This window comes from Oryzias melastigma, linkage group LG22, assembly GCF_002922805.2.
Source record: "Oryzias melastigma strain HK-1 linkage group LG22, ASM292280v2, whole genome shotgun sequence".
Taxonomy (NCBI): Eukaryota; Metazoa; Chordata; class Actinopteri; order Beloniformes; family Adrianichthyidae; genus Oryzias; species Oryzias melastigma.
In genome coordinates this window covers 7,650,495-7,675,744 of record NC_050533.1, presented here as the reverse complement: position 1 = coordinate 7,675,744, position 25,250 = coordinate 7,650,495, and the positions used below count along the sequence as shown (strand labels likewise).

Here is a 25,250-nt window from a genome sequence, read left to right as displayed (position 1 = left end):
TTTGTCAACAACAGTTTTAACCTTTGACAACAATCATTTGTAAACATTCCCTTTCACTTGACGTCGACACAGATGCACTTTCTGTGCCATGAACCCACAGAATCCATTATTATGTAACACCATCTCTGCATGCAAACCGAGGCTTCATCTCAAGGTCTCTCGTCCATCTCTCAGACTCTGAGTCACGTGTGAACCGGTGAAAATGAGAGAAATTCAGATGACACGTTTATCAAGGCTATTAACCGGGGAGACAGGTCAGTTAAGGGATAATCATAAATTGCCTGTTATAGTGTGTGTGTGCACATGTGTGCATTAAGACGCTTCAAGGTGAAAGTGACCTCAACCTGCTTGACTTGCTTTGTCTTCTCATCTTTATCTCCAAGCCTCCTGATTAATATCCACGGGATTCCATTCTCGCTGGCTTTTCAAATCGTTTATCTCCAGGGGGTTTATAGTCTTTTTGATTGTCTATTTGCTTATGTCTGAAAAATTTATCAGTTTCATTTACAGGATCCAGACCAATAGCAAAGGCAATTCCAAGGAGCCCAGAGAATACATATGTAAATAGTTCTGGCTATGATTGGACTGCTAGGGTAAAAAAACAAACAAATAAACACTGCTCTTTGCATTTGCTTCTCCACCTTTTTTCTAACAAGTTCAATACAAAATAATTCAACCAAAAGACCTGTTAAAAAGTTTTTGCTCCTATGACTCATTCTCAGAAAAACGCCTCATCAACAGCTGTGGAAGCTGACAAAAAAAGGAGAAAAACTGTCACAGTTGATCTCAGGTGTGCTGTTTTTAAATAAATAATTAGTTTTTTAAAGTTCAGTGCAGACTTCTTCATCACCTTCATGCTTTTATAAAATTTAATGCTTAAAAATAACATTTTTCTACACAAATTTTGCTGCATGGTTGGGTTAGCTTTCAGAGACAGTAGAAAAACTTCTTGTGAAAAATGCTGATGAATAAATTATCGAACAATCATCTGCAGCCAAAAATGTTTTCTCTTTCAGATTTTCAGTGCAGGCTGCACAGAGGAGGAGTAGTTAGCGCCTCTGCCTCACAGAAAGAAGGCTCTGCTTCAAATCCTTTCTGTGTGGAGTTTGCATGTTCTCGTGCATGTGAGACTTTTCTCCGGCTTCCTCCCACAGACCAAAAACGTGCTGCTGCATAGGTTAATTGGTGACAAAATTGGACGTAAGTGTGCATGTGAGTGTCTGGCCCTGCAACAGATTGGCGACCTGTTCAGAGTGTACCTGACCCAGCAATTTACCCAACAAATGCTGGATTGGCTTCAGCAGCCCTGTGACTCTAAAAGGGATTCAGAGCCTAGAGGATGGATGGGAGAATATTTAGTGCTGTAAGTTATAAAGTGAAAGTAAGAATTTTGTATTATATATATTTATGTTTTCTTCCCACAGACATTTCATCTTAAAAATCCATTAAAAACAAGGAGCAATCATGGAGGTGTCTAGATGCATGTCCACTATAACAGGCATAATCTAAAATAAAATCTGAAAATCACATTATATTATTTATTAAATAATTTATTGGTATGCTACTGCTGCAAATAAGTATTTGAACACTTGGGAAAATCTATGTACATTTTTGGTACAGTGGCCTTTGTTTGGGATTCCTCAGCTCAAACGTTTCCTATAGTCCTATCACCAGGATTGCACCCATTCCTGGAGGGATTTTGGCCCACTCCTCCACACAGATCTCCTCTAGATCAGTCAGGTTTCTGCTATCACTGAGAAACACAGTTTGAACTCCTTTCAAAGATTTTCTATTGGGTCCTGGTTTGGAGGCTGGCTAGGCCACTCCAGAACCTTGATATGCTTCTTACAGAGCCACTCCTTGGTCATCCTGGCTGTGTGTTTCGAGTCATTGTCATGTTGGAAGTCCCAGCTGGAAGTCAATGCTCTAACTGGGGGAAGGAAGTTTTTCCCCAAAATCTCTCAATACATACTGTCATCCTGTCCAATGTGCGGGGAAAAAACCCATAGCATGATGCTACCACCCCCATGCTTCACAATAGGGATGGTATAATTCTTTTTCCTGCAAACATTGGAATTAAGACTAAAATGTTCTATTTTGGTCTCATCTGACCACACGACTTTCTGCCATGACTCCTCGGGATCATTCAAATGGTCAAACTTAAGATTGGTCTGGACATGTGCTGGTTTAATCAGGGGGACCTTCTGTGGCATGCATGATTTCATGATCGGTAACCATGGAAACGGTGGTCCCAGCTCATTGACCAGCTCCAAGTGTCGTTCTGGGCTGAGTCTTGTGGCCCCACAAGGTTAGATCTTGCATGGAGCCCCAGTCCTAGTCATGTTTAGCTTTTTCCATTTTCTAATAATTGCTCCAACAGTGAGTCTTTTTTCGCCAAGCTACTTGTCAAATTGACCTGTATCCCTTTCCAGCCTTATGGAGGTCTACAATTTAGTGTCTGGTGTCTTTTGACAGCTCTTTGGTCCTGGCCATGATAGTAGTTGGAGTCTTACTGATTGTATGGGGTGGACAGGCTGTTGAGGCTCAGAATTCAAGCTGATAGACATGTGTTTAAATATGTATTTGAAGCAATAGCTCACAAACTATTCATCAAAAATCTTGCAATATGATTTCCACATTTTTTCCTAGTGAACATGTCCCTAAGATGAAAGTTCAGACCCCCCCAAGATTTCTAAGTGGGAGAACTTGCAAAATCATAGGATGTCCATTTACATGTTGCTAAATGCTGGGATTTAAAGGCTCTCTCTGCCCACATGGAGCTGACTTCTGTTGTCTGATTGCATTTTTAAATAGAGTCCAGTCTCATAACCCTGAGGCTTCTTTTACTAAACCATGGAGAGTTCCGGGCTTTTTGAGCTATTGGGATGTAATGTGACTCCAACTTATCCACTCAACAAGCAGGTCATGTTCACTCTGGTTGTTTGATTCACTTGAGTCTGTTCCCCACAAAAACTATGTTCACTCAGCTTTAGATCCTGCAAAGCGTTCTCACGTTTTGGCACACAGATGGTTAAGAAATCGCTAACAATGCCATCCATCAGGAAACGCCTGTTAGTCTCATTGGCAGTTGCTGACAGTTTGCGTGGGCACACATCCTAATCTTAGCGAGATCATTCTAAGGGATACTTAAAGGGCATGAATTTAATTTACAATCGGATGTAAATGGATCTGGAAGATGGATTGGAACAGGTTTTCTCCAGCCTGTTGAAAACGACCATGAATCAGTGTTATGGAAGGTTTCACTGAGGATCAAAACACTCATTAGCCGTATCTGTGTAACTTTATTCACGCGGATGCGCTACTTAAATGGTTGCACTAAAACCCAATTTTTTGGTCAAAACACAGAAAACAAGCTTGTTGTGACGTGAATATGTGTGGAGGACACAACCGTAACATCCAGCAGTGTATCCCTGCATGATAGAGATGTTTTTTCTTACATTATCCCAACGTTTCTCACAATAATTCCTGTCTCACACTGATTGGATCCTTTCATTTCCATTTTGATTGTCTAAGCAACAAAATTAGATCATGATAAAATCAAAGGTTAATCTAATCACAGTCAGAGGTTAATAAAGAAACAAGTTTGGATGCACATTTATTTATGCTTTTTTCTTTAATTTTATTTTGTTAAAAATCAAATACTAAACAATCAATCAAAAGGAAGCTCCTTATTTGTCCTTATACTGCACCACTTTTCTACAAAATTTACATTTTTGAACTTTTTTTTTTTTAGTTCAACATTTAGTAATAACATTAAATGGGTTTGGGTTGATTATTTGATAATTCAGTTGTTCTTAACCTCATAGCGAATTTCCTCAGAGTTCCAAAAGAGAAGTTGCTGCCAGAGTGTGGAAGTAGTTGTGAAGAAGTGTGAAAGTTCTGAGAGTGACAGGAAGAGGAAAGATTGGAGGAAGTGTGAGACGGTGGCCCGGAGGAGCACAGCGTGCTCAGCATGAAATGTAGCAGCAGAGAAACCAGAAATCACCTTAATGGGTTTGACAAGTGAGGGACTCCAGGAGAGACAGGAAGTAATCATGGTTGAAAAATAAAAAAATAAGACGGTCATAAATCAAATATATTAAGATATTTGGCAGCACCTAAAGCAGCAGGAGGTTTCAAAGTCATTGGAACACGCCAGAGAAAAAAGTAAAGAAAAAACTCAGTTTGACGCAAAGACTTATAAAGCTAGTATTAATTATAGTTATATTCTCTGGACTATCAGAAAAAAAATGTGCGGATATTCAGGTTAGAAATGTCATCCGTAGATGAAAAATTTGCATTAACTTGAGCTCTATTAAACAGAAAATATCTGAGTTTTTGTATGGAAAGAAATATATGGAGAGGAAATAGACTCACTTTGATTTGTTTGTTTAACTTTGGATTTGTGCGTTTGTAATACTTAATTTTTGTGCATAACTTTGGATCTGCCTAATTCTTGATTTGTAACTCATACAATACATTTTGTGAATAAATAGTAAAAATACAAAATGAAAAAACTATACATAACTATACACCCAAATATTTTTTAAAAATTGTTTCCTACACACAAATCTAATGTGAGACTCTTTTCACGTCTCCAAGATTCATCCATAAATGATGCGTTTAAATGCTGCTAGAATGCTGGGTCATCAGAGTTTTCTTATCAGCCGCTTTGAACTTAGATTGTGAAAATATCTGGTGAAAATGTGAAATTTTCCACTTTATTAAAACGGATATGCCTGATAATTATTTTAAAAAAGTCTAAAAATCAAGATTTACCCACACACAGATCGGGGTGAGTCCATACACCTTCCTACACACACATTCACACAGTATTTCGTGTCCTGAGTAGCAAATAAAGTAACATTAATTGGAGAAATTGTTGAAACCAGAATGTACATATGTTGATTTGGTGTATAAAATCTGACGTTTAAACATGGTGGTTGATGGGAAATTGCCTCCCTCTGCAGCTTACAGTCTTTAAGGGTCCTGCACTAATTTTGAAATCCCTCGTTTGCATTGAAATTGAGAACAGAATAGGACAAGTTGACACTTGTCTTGACTCTTTTAACTCTCTCAGTGGCAAATTCAGTTTTAATAACAAAAAATAATGTGATATTTGGGTAAAATATGGACTAGTATTATACAATTCTGACTTATTTTGAGAGAGACTTTCACATGCAATGAGTTTGGAGATGTTGCAGTTTTGCAACATTGACCCTGCGTGATAATTGACCACTATAACTCGAATATGATATTTCTTTTTAAAACAATGTAACAAAGCTAACAAAACTAGAAAAAACTAGCATTATGCTAGCATTTAGCTGTTGCAAATTTGCAGCGCCTTCCCAGAGAGGGTTAAAATAATAATAAGTGCTCCCAGTTAAACATGATTTTTAGGCTAAATCAAAACCCTCTGTTGCTTTCTAGGACATAGTTTCTGCAGAGCAGCAGTAGCTCCTTCAAAATTTGCCTCAGAGTTGTGAGTGAGCCTGCTTTCATTACCCATCATTCCTTTATTGACACTCTCTCCCACTAGCTTACATCCCTTCACAGTTAGCATTAGCGATGCAACAAAAATGGTGAGCAATATCAAAGCTACAGTTTTAAAATTTAACATTTAAATAGATTTTCTTGTCTACTTTAAAGGTGTATGTGACTAAAGCACAAGTTGACGGTCATTCTAGCTCAAACAAGCAGTGGTATGCCTGCTATTTTGATTGTTCACTCATCTGTAGTGAAGAAAGTGAAACATTGGGTCAGTTAACTAAACTTTGGTGATTTGTTGCATTTAAAAATGTTAGTTTTTATCAAATTCAATTTTTAAGTTGAGTAAACCATTAAATAAAAATTTTAAATGTAAAAAAATTAATCGTTTTAAATATAACAGATTATAGAAATTTTGCTCCTTGATACAATATTTCACTTTTTACAGTGTGGTGGAGAGAGAAATTTTTCAAAAAGGGTAATAAAGTAAACATCTTATTTATATATTGCATGGAAAGGGTGTTTTACATAAATGGAAAAAAAATATTTTCTCCCAGAAACAATTTTCTATCACTATAACTACAAATGGAGTTTCAACTGTGATGCTTCTAATGGGCTCCACTCCTCTTTTTCTCTAATGACTCCTGTAAATGATCTTTTGTTTGAGTCAAATAGAAAAAGAAAATCCGATTTTTTTATTATTATTTTTTACTAAAGTGGCCCCTAAAGGATGCACAGAGCATAAAGTGTAGCGTTTATTAAATCACAGCAATAAACACATTATATTTTTGAGCAGTTTAGATTAAAAATGTCTTACATAATATCTTTACGCACAATTCTGCAATATTTTACCATCTGTTTCCCTGCACGCATGACAGGTTAGACTCTCTCTGCAGCACTCGTCTGCACCTCCTCCTAGCTCCGAGGATCCGGTTACAAACCAGTCTAAAAAGATTAATAATGCACATTATTGTTCATTTTATTTTTGACCTTTATTTTATTATTTTAGATGTCAGAAATGTATTTCTGGGATCAATAAAATTTTGTTTTATAGCTCATTTTTTGAACACATTAAGTGGAGTTTTTGGAAATTCATTATTGCATAACTTCTGAAATTGCACCTTTATTCTGCGAATAGAAATACCCTATCATTTGAATACATTCATTGTGATATTCATGAGTATTGCAGCCTCAAATTTGGTAGTTTATCTGATCATGTTTTTTTCCAAACTATTTATAAAACGTAGAGATTACACTTTACATCTCGAGTCAAGGGGAATGGAAGGAGAGAAGATGGGCATGGAGGTGGGCTTCTGCTGCAGGTTATTGAGGGTTAAGTGAAGCATATTATGTAACATGAAGGGGAGAGGCGTGACAAACACCTGCTTGAAGATGAACATGTCCTTTTTAAGCCTTTAAAGTGTGACGGAGGGTAGAAACCTCAGGAAAATAGTGTGGGAGGCCAAATCTTTCACAGCTGACAATATTTAAAAAATCGTGTTCATGTCAAAGTAAAAATATATTTGTTCTCTTACTGACATTACGGTGATGCGTCACCTTATGTAATAACATAAGTAGTCTCCTCATATTTGCTTTTATCTCTGCAAGAACCTCAATCTTCTCACATGGTTCAGATTTAAAAAAAAGGCTTTGCAGAAAATAGAAATCTGTGGAAAATAACAAAAAGTCCACTTTTCCCTCAAAGGCATTTTCACATCTCACTGCTTTCTAAAAAGCAACATCGCCGGCTTGACTGTTGCCCTCAGGATGGAACTGCAGGTCCACGGCAGACGAGTGAACACCTGCTGTTCCTTCATAATACATTTTTAGATTCATGATAATTCACGTTTGCATATTTAGTTTGAATACAATTCCACAACACACTATTATAAAGCATTACTAATGTGTTTATAAGTCATTTATTAGCATTGCCTGGCAAAGTAGTAACATTTGTTAATGCTAATAATCTGCTTAGTAAATAAATCATCTTTCTTAGTTAATAGTTTATTAAGTTCTTTGCTGAACCAAATATACCACAAAGTATGGAGTTTACAAAATAACTTGTTGACAGACAACAAACGTAAAACCTTTAAAAAAAACATTTTCTGGACTATAAGCCGTTACTTTTTTCCTAAGTTTTGAACCATGCGGCTTGTACAAAGGATCCACTATTCTGTGGATTCTTCTTCCACCACTAGGGGCGCTCTAACCAGAGTTAGAATCAAAAATAAGATAAACGAAACATTACAGAAAGAAAAAATACTAGTATTATTATTACTAATTTACTAATTATTTTCAAATCCTCTCTTCTTCATCATGCCACATGAAGAAATGATGGAAGTTTTAAGTTGAAGGCCATCGAGCGTGCTATCTAGGAAAGAAACCGTGCTTCTGCATGCTAGCTTAGCGTCAATGAATCTAAGATAAGACGTTGGAGGCCGCAGGAGCATACATGTACATTTCTGTTCTGTATATCCAGTAAATATCTAATTTTTCAACATAGAGATCTGCAGCTTATAGCCTTTAAATACGGTATTATATCTAAAGTTGGAAAAACAGATAAAGGATATCACTTTATTTTGTGATATCATGATGTAACCTTCTAAGTGAGTCAATACTATATTTTTTTCTCTAGCCACTCATTCTAGTCAAAGTTTGGAATGAATGAACTCTACGGTTTTATTTATTAGATGCTGCAAAACACTCTATTAACAAATAGAGTTAATAATTAGATAGTCAATTGCTTATAAGCAATTTATAAATATGCATTATGAGAATGAAAATACAGGTCATGCTTTCGATTAGATGCTACAAAACGCTCAATAAACTATTAAAAAATCTAATAAAATATCTATTAGGGAGCTTTTTAACACAAAAATCTTTATATGCAGCTCATTAACACAATATTGGGAATTTGCTAGACATTCATCAATGCTAATAAATGTTTAATAAACACAATAACAGTGCTGGTTAATGTTTTAAAATATTTTATTTATTCTATTAAAACACATTTTTTCTGCAATATCTTGCTTTTTGTTTGTAAAATTTGAATATGTTTTGGTAACACTTTAGTTGAGGTGCTGCAAAACACTCAATATAATGTTGACAAAGATACATTTATAAGCAGTTTATTGTTATGGCCTTCATAGACAATGGTCTCACTTTAAATGGAATTTTACTAAGCATGATTATAAGCTTTATTCGGCTTATTGTGCTTATAAATATATTACTAACATCTTATAAGCACATTAATAACGTTTGTTAATAAAGCTTTTTAAGAATCTTATTATAAAGAAATACCTATGTTTCTATGTAACAAACTTTGAATAACAAAAGTTGGAAAAGTGCTATAAAATAGTTTGATTTATTTAATCTTATTAACACTTTATAAGGTGTAAGTTAGACAACCGATGCTAATGAATATCTTATAAACACATTAGCACATTATAAGCACATTAGTAATGCTTGTTAATGCTCTAAGTTGTTTGTTAAGGAATCTCTTTTTACAATTTTCCCGTTTTTCTTTATTTTTCATTTATGGAATAGTTGTCATGACTTGTGTTTTATTTGACAGTAAAAAATGAGACAAACTTTTGATAAAAATCTTAAAAACCCGGTCTCACATGCATTAAATTATCAATGCAATTTAAAAAACAAAAATTACTTAGCAAAATAAAAGTATTTTTTGTCAGAACTAAGAAAAACTTTTCAGAAAACTCAATGCATTGTCGTAACTGTCCACTAGAGGGCTCTAGATATCCATCTGAGATTGACGGACAGTTTGTAATAATGTTTTGTTTTTTATTTCATTTTTCTACATATTAACATAAACCTTCAAAAACCAAATTTTATGTTAGTGCTGATTTTTTATCTATGTATAAATATTTGAAAAATATTGTGGCATGGATTTTTAAAAAAATATATTTTCTTACGATTTTACCTAATAAATCATGTAAAATAGTCACTGAACTCATTCTAACAAATCACATTTATTTGTTTATTTTTGTTGGCCTTTTTTAATTTTTTCTCAAGTATTAGTGCCTATTCAGTTCTCTTGGTTAAAGAGTCTATTACTTAGAAAAATTAACAGTAAAAATATTTGATCTTTTTTCTGAGTGTTCACAAAAGCATTCATAACCTAAATACTTCACAAGCCAAAAAAGTCAACATTTATGTTATGTAAATGTTTTTACTGTGTCATGTCTGATCATATTTTTAGGAACACAATTTCTCTGGATAATTGCCCTATTTATAAACCATATTTAGAAGTGCGATGACAGATTTGTTACATGAACGATGTTATGATAGCACCATGTCACTGTGTGATCACAGCCTGTTATTTATTCATCCTGCAGCTCTGCAGAAGCAAACACGTTCTAGCTTTATGTTTGACAGAAAATGCCTCTTCTAGTTTGAGGTTTCTGTTAGCTTGTATGATAGGTGTCAGTTTACCATTGTTGGATTATGGACTAAACTTAATAAGTAGTTTCCATGTTTTTGTTTTTTTTTTCTTTTTTAAAAATTGGCCTCCATTTTTTAGCTGGAAGCATACAGACTCCATGATGTGAAGGGATGAAGAAAAAGAAAAAAAGAGTATTAAGTAAAAAATGTTTTTGGCGAATATTCCTTTTTATTTTTTTATTTTTTACAACAAATAGCAATGTATTTATCCTTAAAAAAGAGTGTAACACTATAAAATGATCATATATATTTGTTTTTTTAATGGTAGAAAACTGGCAGCTAAGGTTGCCAGAATACACAGTGGTACTTTAAAAAAAAATCATATTAATAAATAAGTGCAATTGTCATATTATTATAGTTTTTTGTTAAAAACTGTATCATAATTTTACTTGAAGGAATATCAAATTTATCCCATAAAAAATACAATGTCAGTCTTCATAATTAACAAAGACGAGCGTTCATTTTCACGGTAAAAACCTGTCAACCGAGGTCAGATTTTACCCGGTAACAATGCTACACAACTTTTTATTGTCAACTTTATGGTAATTTACTGGTGGCAGACTTGCTAGTAAAATCTTTTTTTTTTTTAGTTTAAAATTATTACATGAAGGTAATGTAATTTCACTCTTTACGGTATGTAACATTTACAGTTACAAAATTAGAAAAGGTAATAAAATAGTTATAAAATGTTTATAGTTAATCTTTTTTTTAATAGTTCTTGATGCTTTTTATTGTTGTTTCTTTGCATTGGCTCAGGTATTGCTTCTTGTTTTATTTTACCCCTGGATAATTGTTTACTAAAGTTATTTATTTACAGCCATTTAATTTAGGGTATTTCATCACTTTGTTTTTTCCAGCAACATTGCCAGTTTTTCTGCTCACAAACACAAAACACTAAAGACAGAAGCTTTGGTTCAATGATTTTAATTCAAAACAACAACTAATAGATCATTTAATCATGAGCATTATAGTAATTGGAGATTAAAATGAACATGTTCATAAAAAAATATATTTATATATAAATATATATATATAAAAATCCCTTTCACATTCAAATTCAAGGTATAGCCACTTTTTTAAACAGTTGTACAATATTTCACAGTAAAAAACAAACAATTCTTTCTTGAAAAAAAATCCTGTTAACTAGAATTTTTTTTCCATGATTGGATAGTGGTATAAACTTCCACAAAGTGGATTATATTAAATTAAAAAAGGACATTGCATAAATATTCCCTTCAGGGATGTTTTTATAGCACAGTCATGCTGATATTATATTGCTGTTTTGACCAAAAATATATTCAGAAATTTGGAGTTTTACATTAAAAGAACACATTGTTTCGTTTAGTTAAAAAAACTGCAGCAAATTTCAACAAATAACATTACATTATTTTAAGGTGCCTATATCATAAACTTTTTTGAGCTTTTAGGTTTATTAAAAGTGTATGACTCAGAAATTAAAAAATAATTCATATTTCATTCAAATGTGTTCTTTAGTGTGCCAAAGGTAATATATTTTTATATTTATGGATATAGTTTACTCTGACTTAAAATGCCATGATGTAGAGTATTTAAGTACTGTCCTCGGCTAAAAACATTTGTTTTATGCAAATACCGAAGTATCTTGTATGAAAATATTAACCCAACAATAACCTGAAGTTATGACCAAAGGTGGATTATGTTAGGTTACATTTACCTATTCCTGGATTCTTCTGTAGCACAGTATTTCTATTTTTTAAAAATGGGAAGCAACATTTAATGCTGAACTGTTGTTAACTCTGAGACCAAGAGATTATTTATATTCACTATTAAAATGAAAGTTTTTAAGTAAAATAACAGATGGATCACCTTCAAAATCATCTTTCTGATTACTCTATTAATTTGCTTTTTTTTCTCCATTTAGTTAAGTAAATACTCAGAGTACTCATTTTTATCCACATTGGCACAAAGATATATTACCAAACACAGTTGCACTTTTACTTGAGTAGAACTTTTGATTGCCTTTGAGTCAAAAACTACAATTACATTCACAACAAAGCCAGTCACTGCCCAGCGCACGAGAGATTTGTTCATTCATTATAGTGACTTCCTCCTGAGAAAAGTTACAGACATTGGTGGATACTCTGGAGAAGTCACCAATCTGAATAAAAAAACAAGACGTTCGTTTGAATTTTCCCTAAAGTTATTAATTTCATTCAGATTTACAAGCACATAATGATCAGCAAATTGCTCTAATTTCTATGGAACTATTTGGCTGCTCCTCATCTTCTCTCATGAAAACTTTTCTCCCCTTTTCCACAAATATCTTAATCTCCGTCCTGGCGCTGGTATTGATCAAGCAGTAAATGATTGGATCCAGTGTGCTGTTCAGGGTGGTCATGGCTGAGGTGACGAGGTACGCGCCCCTGAGGAGCTGGGCCCACTCGCAGCTGCCGGGCTCCAGCGTGGCCCTGAGCAGCATCACTGTCTGGTAGGGCAGAAAGGAGGCGATGTAGGTCAGGAGGAGCAGCAGCAGCAGCAGGCAGACTCTTCTGCGCTCCTCCTCCAGGATGGACACACTCTGCTGGAGCGAGTGCATGATCTGCTGGAAGCAAAAGCTCATGATGACAACAGGGATCAGAAATCCCACGATGATCCTGAAGAGGAAGACATGAGCAGCTCCAGTTTTTATAGGTATGTGCTGCTCATACAGACATAGTGAAGCTTTTAGCGCCCCCATGTGGAAAAGCAGGAGAATGTGGGCGACGACCTCCAGAATCCACACAGCTGTGCTCAGTGCCACTGCTGTGCACACCTCTCTGACCCAGTGGAAGTGGAGAGGATAGACCACTGCCAAGTAGCGATCAACAGAGATGCAGCAAAGGAGGCCGGATCCAACGTAAAAGCTGTTGTACATGATCAGATTCACGGTGCTGCACAGACCGCCATGAACGTCCCTCCTTAAGGCCTGCTCTATCCAGACCGGCAGAGTTATTGTGTAAAGTAAGTCAGAGATAGACAGAAAAACAAGGTAGACCGCAATGTTGTTCCCTTTCTTCATCAGCTGCCAGGCTGCAAACAGAGACAGCAGGTTGGCTGGAAAACTCACAATAAAGAATAAGGAATAGGCAGCTGGATACATTTGCCGGTCCACCGAAGAGGGAATGGTGCAGTTTTCTGCCGTCCAGTCGGACACGGTGGTGTTCATCCTGTGAAGTCCGTCTCTGAATGAGAACAGGAGCTCTGGTGTGGAATATGGCACGAGCGAAGACATGCAAATACTAGAGCTGGAGGAGCAGGTTTGGAAGTGACACACATACTGAAAATAGAAAACAAAAATACTATCAGTGGTTTCTTTGTATTGCATTTGAATTTGATACTTTTCAATGATAAAAGCCAAACATTTCTTGTTTTCTAAAAAAAAAATAAAAATGTTAAAATAAATACAAATACATAAATTCAACATTTTTAAATATTTCAACAAATAGTGACTGCTTTTTTACTTGTTGTAAGAGCAAAGAAAGAGGTACTAGCAAAAATAGAACTCCTCAGTTTTCCAGGAAGCGTTGTTTGCATGTCATTAGAATGTTCACAGAAACAAACACGCACACAACAGACTGTTCTCACAGTAATAAAGAGGAACAAGATTTTATATGATAGCCAAAGTGATCATACAATTAAATAAAAAACAAACCAGCCAAAAGCACTAAAACATGACAAAACGCTACACAAGTAGCAATAAAAGCATGAAAACCAGAAATGTGATCAGCTAAAACCAACAACTACCGACTCCCCATGAATGGTACACAGAAAATACATTGATCCTTGTTATTTTGCAGAAATGTATTCTGCATTCATGTAGTGTGTGAAGATTTGTTGTTTTTCTGATGGAAACGTGTGTTTTTTGAGTCGGACAATCAGTTTTCTAATCATTCCAACACCACATGAATGCAGCTTTTCTCTAAGTTCACATTTTTCCGTGGGGGACATCAACCTATTGGTGCAACTGGCACTAAGATAAAAAGAAAAGTCATTGTTTTTAAATAAAAATTCCTAAACGTTCTTTGTAAATAACATATATTAATTCCTGACATGCTTTTTATTCAGATTCCATGCTATTTCTCTCTCTTATGAGGTTGATTATCTAAACACACCTTGCATCTGCTCCTGGTCCGGCCCTTCTGACAAATTTTGGAACCCTTTGAGTCAAAAAGTTTGCCCATCCCAAGGTTAAAAATATAAACCTATGAATCAATTAATTGTTACATTCTTACCAATAACCTAAATAGACCAAAGGACAATGACCTGAAACAGAAATAGATGTGAATAACTCAAAATGAAACCATTAGAGCTGAGGACAAAACATGACAGAACACCAAATGCAAAGATTCCTCTTGCCCATAAATTGGTTCAAATTTGTATTTTCTTTTTTTTTAATTTGATCTATGATTTGTGTATTTCAAAACAACCAGAAAAAACTTAAGCAATCCTTTTTTAAATGTACTAATATGTTAGTAACAATGACAAAAAAACTATTCAGTTGGCTTATACCAACTCCTATCTAATGTAATAAAACAATAAGTAAACACAAATCTATCTATCCTCCCCCGTGTCCTAATTTACCGAGATGGTAGAACAGTTTCTTGAGAACTATTTATTATTTATGAGACTTTCCGGATTCAGAAAACAAAAGCCTTTTTTTTCTTTTTGTTATTTCGTTCTTCCTGTCTGAATTTCCCTGCAGTTTTCCGCTGCTGTAACAGTTCTGAGAACAAACGCACAGCCTGAACAAAGGTTTCGAAGCAAACATTAGATATTTTTGTGGGAAATGAACAGGCACCTGAAGGAGTCAACGAAGAAAAAAAAAAAAATCAGAAAAAAATCTTTATGAAATGGAGGGGAGGATGGAGCCAAAAAAAAAAAAAAAGTGGAATCAGTGCACTGACTCTTAGCCACAACAAATCGACAAGCATCTCTGAAAACTCAGCTCAGATTCTGTTGAATATTTTATCAGTCTTCTCGCCATTACTTTCAACCCTCATCCTCCTTTTACAGTTGTGGCTAGATATGGAGAAGTAAAGCTGTCGAAAGTGCAGGGTGGTGTCAGATGAAAAAGGATCCCACCCTAATTTTAAGACAATTAAGCTGCTAATCCTCTTTATTTTATCGTATTTTTCTCACATGTTATTTATGAACTGTTTTTTTTTGCAATAGAATTGTGTGTTTGCGGTGTTGGTATATGACTTTGCATTGTGGGCCTATAGAGTTATTCAATATTGCGCTTGTGGCTGCTGTTCTTGGATCAAGTCTGTCTTGTTTCAGACAGCTTTTAAAAAAAACCTCAAGCGGCTTAAAGAAACCGAACAGCTGGAAAAACAATGAATGTCTTTGTAAGAACATTTGATTTTTTTTTTTTTTTTTTTTACTTTTGTTTTTGTCACAGTCAGGCAAGCAGGGGAGAACCCAGATGTGGGAAGAAGATGTAACAGAAACCCAAGGATTTAATAACAAAGCACACAGCTTCAATGAAAATAGACACAGAGGATTAGGCATAACAAAGGATGATGGGAGTTCTCACTCCCATCACCTTTTCTGAAAGCTTTCCTAGTGGTCTTTTCATTATGATTATGCCGTTTTTAGATAAAATTGAAAAGTCGATTTCTAGAACATAGTTTCCACAGCACAACAGTAGTTTATCAGAGATTTGTAGAGGGGCCTGTAGGTTCCCTCACTTCCCATCATCCATTTGTTTACACAGCCCTTTACAACACTAACATTAGAACAAAAAGGATGAGCAATATTGGAGCAATATCCAGCTGTACAGTTTTGAACAAGATCCCAGTTCGGATGAGGAAAATAAAGAGGTTAATGGATCTAGTACAGGGGTGGGAAAGTACAGCGCACTATAAATATATTGACCTTTGTTGAGGTACAGAAAGTGATTTTGTATTTCTGTGATGTTGGAAGAATTTACATTTTTTATGTTCAAATGCAACATTTCTCAAAGTTCATGGTTTTCCCTGAAGAACATCAAACTATGCGTGTGAATGATTTGTCATTTGAAAAAATGTATGAACATTTGTTTTTATAATACAACATCCAAGTTTGCATGATGAGAACACAGTTCTTAAAATGTTAATACTTATTTGGATTTTACTTTGACAATTTGGTGACGACATATTTGGTGTATAACCTCTAACACTGGTAACACCGGTGTTACCTAAAACATACTCTCTTTGACACAAAATAACTTTTCAACCCTTTTATGCAATCATTGTGAATCAGATGATTCTGTCACAGAGAAAAGCGGTTTTGCTTATCGGGTTTAAAAATCTTCTTTGCGTGATGCATGCTCTTATCTTTTCCAGACTGGACTACTGTAGCTCTTTGTACAGTGGCATAGATCCGTCTCTGCTCCACCGTCTCCAGCTGCTCCAAAATTCAGCTGCTCGCCTGTTAATGAGGACCAGACGGTGTGAGCACATCACTTCAATTGTATGTTCTCTTCACTGGGTGTCTGTGTCTTTTCAGATTGTTTTTAAGATTTTACTTCTGGCTTTGAATGTTTAAATTCTTAATATCTTTCAGAACTTTTACATTCTTATCATCCACATCGAGAACTAAGATATGAACATCAAATCCTTTTAATGGTTCCCAGGACTTGGCCTGTAACCAGGGGAGACAGAGCCTCTTCAGCTGCAGCTCCTAAACTCTGGAATGTTCTCGCTTTTTCTGTGAGGTCTGCCAGTTCCCTTTAATGATTTTAAATCACTTTTAAAAACTCATCTTCAGTAAATTGGACTTTGAAATTATTTTTCCTCTTGTTGCTAACATCCTCTGAAACAAATGAAAAAAAATGATTTAATGTTTAGGAAAGCTTTCAATTTAGCTTTTGACATAAATAATAAAGGTTTTGAGTCAACTACATCTGGAAACTTTGGCAGTCGTGATTATTCGTGTGTTCTCTGCTGTCTGTTTTGTTGATTCATCTTATTGCTTTTTTCTGTAAGAGAAACAAAGGTTTTGTATGAACAGAGTATTTTTCCCCACTAACTTCAAAGCAGTAGCTAAAATACCATAAAATAAAATAATAATTTTACATGCATAAGGATTGACTTTTAAATGAATCCTTCACTCTATAAAGAATTTCAACATCTTTGCCAATTGTCTTTTTCAAATAATTTATGTGAGATTTCCATTTTAACTTTTTATCCAAAATAACCCCAAGAAATGCTATTTCACTTACTTTGCAAATATTAGCTTAAATTTAGCATTACATTTTAATCTGTTTGGCAATAACTACAAATCAAGAACTTTGTTTTCTCTCAATTCAAAACTAACTTATTTTTAGAAAACCAATGTTTAAACTTAGCTATTTCTTCTTTTAACGTTACCATCAGTTCAGGTAAATATTAATGTAAGTGTGAATGAATGAAATGGTTTATTTCAAGCAATCAGGTAATAATACATAAAACAACATTCTACATTATCAATCACAAGTTGATCACTTGAAAGGGAAGAGGAGTAGAAAATTCATGTATTGTCTGCAGACACACAAAAAAAGAATTATGTTGGAGACATCATTTATGAACAAAATTAAAGTAGGGAACCTAATACAGAACCTTGTGGAACTCCAAAAGTAATCTTTTTATGTTTGAATTTATTCCATTCACTCTCACATACTGTTGACGATTATTTAAATAGCTTTTAAGCGACCAGAATGACAGGCCTCTAATCCAATATATTGATAATTTAGATAACAGAAATTATAGAAAAAATGTTAGTATTAATATACTACTAATATTTTAACTTAGTGTCTTAAAGAACTTTAATTGTTAGAAAGGTCTCTGTATTTTAGCCAAAAATCTTGCACTGTTTTGAAGATTTTTATCAAATTTCTTTTGCTGTTCTAAAATAAACTTAAAATTTCTATTTAAAAACTTATTTTTTTTCAGTGAGAATGACTCTATTGTCTGCACTTCCATAGTCTGAAGTTGTCCCAAGACGGTGCTAAAAGCAGAGTTTTATCACATATACATACATACGCCCCTGGAGGAGTAGGGAGAAGTAGGAGTAGGGGAAGAATTTGGATTCTGCTAAATTTTAGTGCTTTTTCTGTCTGACTATTTAGCTTAGGTATTCTGCTCAGTTTGAGGATTTAATGTCCAAATGTTTAAAAAAAAAGGCAGTAATTGATATGTATCCACATTGTGACCTAATTGGTACAAAAGTCTTGAAATTATCTTGTTTTTTTAATGCATTGGAAAAGAAAATGTTGCACCTGACAGGAAATCATCAAAGAAAGTCTGCAATTATCTGGGTGCTCAAAACACTTCAAAAACAAATCAAATGCAATCAGATCATCAACGTTTGAACAATAAGGAGGATTCCCGTTTCATCATGATCAAAGTGGGAAGGCAAAGTCGTGTTAGAGCTTTTTCCTTTATGACTTCTCACATCGCAAATGTTTCCACGCTTTCATGTGTGGGTTAGAAATCTCTCACATGGGACCGGATGAATCTCCCATGGTCCCAGAACAAACTCCTTCTGTAGGCACAGAAAACAGATGCTATAGTGGTGTTCCTGGGCTGTTCTCTACTTTCTCACACACTAAATATTTTCAGCTTTTTTAAGTCCTCCAAAAACATTTTTGGCTTGAAACTACTCTAGTTACTATAGCAGCATAACTTGCTTTTATTCCTGCGTTTTCTTCAAAGTATTTTTTTAACCCTTGTTGGGTCCAGATGACCCAAGACGTGCTTTCCATCCCACAAAAAATTTGGATGAAGGTGGACAGGATTTCATTTCTGCCACTCCAAACCTCAAAATACCTGGGATAGCACAAAGGTTAAAGGTCAAAATAACTTGATAATAATTTCTATACTAAAAAAAGAAAGATGATGGATCCATTATCTTTGAATATTTCATTGTTACAATTGTTTATTTTATGATGACTTGTTTCGTCTTTGTGGTTATTTTGTTATCATTTTACTTTATAATACTTATAAAGTCTGCTATAGTAGCTGCGTTTCTATTGACTACGATATTGCGCAAATTGGATTTGCAATAATAAATTCATCTAATAGAAACATGTCAATTTTGAAAAAACTCACATTTATCAATAAAGGTTTTTGTGCTTGGATGAGGTGGTTTTTGAAATGACACATTTTGCAAAACTGCAACGAAAGCATTTTTTAAGCACTTTTTAAAAATATATTAGTCACTTGACCAACAACCAAACACCACATTTATCAAGGCACTACACAATGGCTCCACTGGAGGTCCCACAGCGTCACACATCAAAAGTTTAAAGTGCCATGAGGAATTGTTGCATTCACACCTCTGTAAAATCAACTACAATTTCCCAAAATCGCTTCATCTGTATAGCGGCTGCCTCACAGCTTGTCGCTCCATAGCCTGAATAAGACGCCGACGTATCCTTTAAAAGATGATGATCGGCGGTATTGCAGTGGCAGAAATTTGAATGCATCTGCTGTCGCCGTGTATTTGAATAAGTTATCTCATGAATTGGTTTGTGTTTATTTGCATTATCACAATTCAATGGAATCAGTGTAAATGCAAAATTGGGTTTTTTCAACATTTTTATAAATTTCTATAAAGTTTTGTGCAAATGTGTAATGGAAACGTAGATAGTAACAAAATGTCACAAATATTTTTTATTTTCAAATACAGACAATTTTTTTTCTTTTCATTAAAAATACTAACCAGTGGCTTTAAATGCAGGTTGTCACAAAACTTAATGGCTATTAAGTTTATAGGCCCAACTCTATTTGTCGTAAATTCACTACACAATCAGAAGAATATCAGCAAAACTGCTGCTGCTTTGTTGAAACTCTCCTAAATGACTCATGTTTTTTGATTTTTGGATAAAAATGGTTACATATAAGTAAAAGACTACTTGGAATGCTTTTAATATAAATCAAAAGATGATTAAAGTGAGTCTCTAAATGGGTTCAGAAGATAATCAAAATCAGAACCAAGCCATGCTTCTGGTTCATCTGCTCTGCACATGTGTGTTTTGACAAAAGTTGAATCTCTGTGATTCTTTTGTCCTTTCATGAACTGAAAGTTAGAAGTCACATGAATAGAATGCATGTTTTTTTTCTTTTTTGAATGCTAACTGAAACATTAACCACAATACAACTGTTGTTCAATCACGTGAAAGCTTTTAAAAACAAATTCTCAGCCAAGAATTTATTGGGCAAGACAATACAAGCAATGTTTGACTGGGAAAAAAACGTATTACCTGTTTAAAAAAAATATATCGACAAACTTGTTGTGTAGTTTAATGTTTTCATGAATTGTTTTAATTTTATCATCGGATTTGTTTTTCAGACACATTATTGTCTGTTGGGTTTTGCAGGCTACCATCAAACAACACTTCAATTTAACACCTGTTATTTAAAGTTCTGGAACACACTTAAAACTAAGATTTTATATGAAAAATCCACCTACAGGATGTGAATAAATATTATAAATTATTTTGTGAGACAACCTTTCTGTTCTGATGATGACATGACTGTTATTATCTGTCAGTAAAGAGCACAATCTACAAAAATGACAATCACTTACAAGTTAGGGCATGTGGGAAGGAAAAACAAAAAAAAAAATCACAACTGGTTCCACTCATCTGGGTACTTCCCAATTGGATAGACATTGTTTACAATAAAGATAAAAGAGACAGCTGTTAGAGTGGTGTCTGAGATTTTTTTAAAACTTTTTTAACAGTCTTGTTTTACATCTTTTAGTATGCATTATTTATGTGTTGTACTCGTGGAAGGGGAAATCCAGAAAAAAAAATAAAGAAAAGAGGGAGAAAGACAAACACTCAAAAATATGTTTTTTATTTTTTAATTTAGAAAAGCACAAGAAAAACAATTTAAATAAAAAATAAATGGAAAAATACATTTATTTTTACTTTGTGGGTCAAGAGGTCACTTTTCCTTATTAAAACTCATATTTTGAAGGAGGTACTTTTTGTACCCAGCTTACTGAAGAAAAAAACAATTACAAGTTCTTGTTCTCTTTTTCATCCAATCAAATAATCCATGATCATCCAACAATTGCATTGAAGTCTCCCCCTGTTTTTATCTGTATCTTATCTCTTGATTACTTGTTATGTCCAAAATATTCAATAAACAAGACAAACTGACTGACTGTGTTTCTTTGTTGTGTGACTGGATGCTGAAAACAGTGTTAAGTGTAATCGGTACACATTTTTGAAGACAATGTAAGCCTGAAAACAGTACACCAGGGATGTTTTGTGATTGCCCGCGTGTTCAGCATCTGTAATTCAGATTCGGAGTGGAGAGTCAGGAGCAAAGTAGGGCAATAATGGTGTAGTAGAAAAGATCTCCTTCAGATATGAGTGGTGTGAAGAGGAAATCACAGCCATTTTCTGAAGAACATTTACCCCTGTGGACCAGACATTCCCATTTGTATATCTAAGCAGACTTCGGGGAAGAGAAAAACTCATGAAACCCAAAGTTTCCTGCAATGAACTTTCTTCAATTTATTTCAGCACATGTCTATACAAAATACAAATGAAGAAACTTACAATTGTAAGCAGTTCATGAAATCTGGTTCTGTATAGTGCACAATATTTGCTACAAATTATGTTAAACTTTGTAATAAAAATTGCCCATGTAAAGTGAGTAAACCAAATAAATTTGTCAACAAAACTAGGATAACACCAGGGTTATGAAAAGCATGCAGAAAGAATCAAATGTATAGGAATTATTTAAAATATAGAACTAAAACTGTGGAAGCAAAGTATAAAACACATAAAAATAGATAAAAAACAATAATAAGTAGGGCTAAAAAAGATTAATATAAAAACAAGTTGGAACTAAAAAAAGCATAACTATGGTGGCCAGGAACTACAAAGCAAAAATACATTTACCTGAAACACTTTTACAAGTTTGACCAAAACACTTTTACGATTTGAATGTACCATTCTCGGAACAAGAAATTATGATGGAAGCAGAAATATTGAAATTGATGAAGCTGTTATTCAAAATGTTTCTGAAATAAAATTTTTAGGAGTCCCACATTGATTATATAAGCAGAAAAATGAGTTAAAATAATGATATTTTATATAAAGTAAGACATATTCTTGATAAAGACACCATATATATATATATATATATATATATATATATTATAATTCATTAACTGTCCCATAACTTCTTTATTGTAATGAGGTGTGGGGAAATACTTGTAAAAGCTTTACTAATAGAATTATAAATCATACAGGACCAAGAGAACACACCCATGATCTCTTTGTCAAATCTAACACTCTTAAATTCCCAGATTTTGTAAAGTTAAATACTGTAGTAATAGTGGAGACCCTGTGGAAGATCAAAAACAGATTGGTTCCAGAGAATATTTGTGAGACAAGACGAGGAGGTTTTATGTTTATAGGAGTGACAGAGTGGAATTCTTTGACTACTGAAATGAAAACCTCGTAAACAATTTTGTAATTAAAAAAAAACAGTATAAAAATGAGTAATTGAAAATTATAAGTTGTGTTAAAAAAATTAAAAGTAGTGATGTACATGCATCACAGCGAGAAGGCCCCGGTTCGAATCCCGGCTGGGACCTTTCTGTGTGGAGTTTGCATGTTCTCCCCGTGCATGCGTGGGTTTTCACCGGGGACTCCGGCTTCCTCCCACCATCCAAAAACATGCTTCATAGGTTAATTGGTGACTCTAAATTGCCCCTAGGTGTGAATGTGAGAGTGAATGTGTGTGTGATTGAGGCCCTGAGACAGACTGGCGACCTGTCCAGGGTGTACCCCGCCTTCGCCCTTCAGTAGCCGGGATAGGCTCCGGCACCCCCGCGACCCCGAAAGGGACAAAGCGGTCAAGAAGATGGATGGATGGATGGATGGATGTACATGCATGTGACCTGGATGGCCAATGTTGTCTTTTGGTAAATTGAAAATTAAAGATATATATATATGTGTGTGTGTGGGTACAGATACATATATGCACACATACACCTATTATTTATTTTGTTACCTCAGCCACATGTTTTAAATTGTGATGTACCTTAATTGCATTTGAGGTTGTATTTATTACTCTTGTCTTAGGTGACTTTTGACATGTTGATTTGTCTTTTATTTTTTTATTTTTTTTGTAGGATGACCAAAAAAAACTCCAGTTTGTAGTAGAAGATGAGGTCAGTCTTCAAATCACTTCATAAGCTAGACAACTTAGAAATATGCTTTTGAAACTAGTCTTTACAACGCTGCTTATTTTCCCCGTGTATTTATATTTCAAAGTACAGAATATGTTTAAAGGGGTTTGAGACTTCATTGAAATGCATATATTGTTACTAACTTTCAACCGCTGGTGCAGGGGAAGACATTTGTGTTTATAGTTGCTCATCATTACTTTTATTATATTAATTCATATACATTTCATATTTAAACAGCAACTGAGTGTGAGAGATGGAAATGTATGTCTTATACCCAGGGACACAAAATGTAAGCAGGACAACTCAACAATGAAGAATTGAAGAATTTTAATCATATTGAAATAATGTGCTTATTTCTGCTAATTTATTAAGATTTTAATGTTGGGTAAAGATCATGAAAAATGTGGACAGAGACAGATTGCATTAAACAGTGTTATACAAGTATACAGTCAGTCAAATATACAAGAGTAAAAATAAAACTGTAGCAACACTTAAAACTATAGACATCCTGCAGTTTTACAGTGGTTTTACCATCCCAAGATAAAAAAAGAAAAAAAAATAAAAAATAAAAAACATTGACAGAGATATCAACAGGCTATATCAAGATTATCCATATCTAATTAAACTAAAAAAAAAAAAAAATTAATCACACATTTGAGTTTTTTACTATCAAAGCGTAGCTTGTCATTATATAGACTTCATTTTAAATGAGATTAGTTAAAAATAAAATGCCTTCATTATGGAAAAAAATATGCAGCACTGACCTAAAAATCTTCATTTATAGTAAAAGAAAAAACCCAAAATGTAAACATGTGGAAGGCAGTCCACAGGTTTTTGCAATCTAATCTAAGCTTTTAATCCTTCTAGACAAGAATGAGCGAATCAAAGACCATCTGTGGTCTCTTTCACTTGTCATGAAGAGATCCTTGACCTTGCTCCGGAAGTTTTTTCCAACAATGACATAGAGGATGGGGTTGAGGACGCTGTTGAAGAAAGCCAAGTAGGTGAAGATGTTTCCGCTGATGAACAGAATGTACTTGGAGGTGCAGTCCGTTAAAATGTGTCTGTCTCTGAGCACAGAGGGTATTTTATAGAGATAGAAAGGGACCCAGCAGAAAAGGAATGCTAGAAGAACAGCTAAGACCAAAGTAGTGGCCTTATGGTCTTTTTTCTGAGTATTTAATCCCTCGGATATTCTGTTACGTAAAGCTTTGAGTATTTTAACAGTGCAGAAAGAAATAATAGAAACAGGTATTATGAAGCCAAATATAAAAATCATACAATCAATTAGAGTAGTGGTGCTTGGAGAATCTACAGTGCATTTCGTAACATTTGGTCCCCGGTGATGAATTACATCCCTGTGAATAATTGCAGGAAGACTCAATAAAAATCCTGCAACCCACACTAGGAGACATGCCCCTTTGGCACAGACCGGTCCGCGCAGTTTAGCATGAGACAATGGAAACACCAGAGCGAAATAACGGTCTATGCTGACAAGAACCAGGAAAAAGATGCTGCAGTAGACATTCATTAAAATGCTCACATTGACAATTTTGCACAAAACAGAACCAAAAGTCCAGTTATAGTATCTGTAAGCGTAGACAGCCCAGAAAGGCAGGAAGGACACCAGGAGAAGGTCAGCAGCAGCCAGGTTGCCCAGGTAGATCTCAGCCACTGTGCAGGCTTTCTTATGCAAGATGAAAACCATCAGCACAAATAGATTGAGAACAATTCCCAACACGGCAATGGTCATGACGTATATAGGAACCACGGTGAAAGTCCAGTGTGCATAGCCAACGCTGCACATCTGAGGATTTGTGCTGTTTTGAATTCCACTCATAGTTGTTCTGATGTGAGGGTCACTAAAACAAACAAATAAAAATAAAGATTAGTTCAAACATCACTAAAATAATACAAATGTACTTATATGTCATGTTCATTTTCCAATTCATTAAATACTTAAATTACCTAATAAAAATAACACATTTTTGACTTTCTGCAAATGTTATTTTTAGGGTGTATTCAGACTGGAAAATACCAAAGCCAATGCTGCACATCTGAGGATTTGTGCCGTTTTGAATTCCACCCATGGTTGTTATGATGCC

At 34.6% G+C, this 25,250-nt stretch overlaps 2 protein-coding genes across 2 annotated transcripts; both read right to left on the bottom strand.

The window, feature by feature from the left end:
- Positions 1–12,163: 12,163 nt before the first annotated feature.
- LOC112143424 (G-protein coupled receptor 4) lies at positions 12,164–13,132 on the bottom strand. The gene has a single exon (XM_024267381.1). It carries the CDS (start codon positions 13,130–13,132, stop codon positions 12,164–12,166), a length of 969 nt encoding a protein of 322 aa, XP_024123149.1.
- A 10,332-nt stretch (positions 13,133–23,464) lies between these two features.
- Positions 23,465–25,244, bottom strand: LOC112146731 (B2 bradykinin receptor-like). Its single transcript, XM_036210108.1, has 2 exons — positions 25,184–25,244; positions 23,465–25,007 (listed from the first exon to the last, which is right to left on the bottom strand). Exon 2 carries the CDS (start codon positions 24,983–24,985, stop codon positions 23,987–23,989), a length of 999 nt encoding a protein of 332 aa, XP_036066001.1. The 5' UTR covers positions 24,986–25,007; positions 25,184–25,244; the 3' UTR covers positions 23,465–23,986.
- Positions 25,245–25,250: the final 6 nt, after the last annotated feature.

Bases quoted from the DNA above. Each gene is read 5' to 3' on its own strand.
- LOC112143424 (XM_024267381.1), bottom strand. From the start codon at position 13,132: ATGAACACCACCGTGTCCGACTGGACGGCAGAAAACTGCACCATTCCC.
- LOC112146731 (XM_036210108.1), bottom strand. From the start codon at position 24,985: ATGAGTGGAATTCAAAACAGCACAAATCCTCAGATGTGCAGCGTTGGC.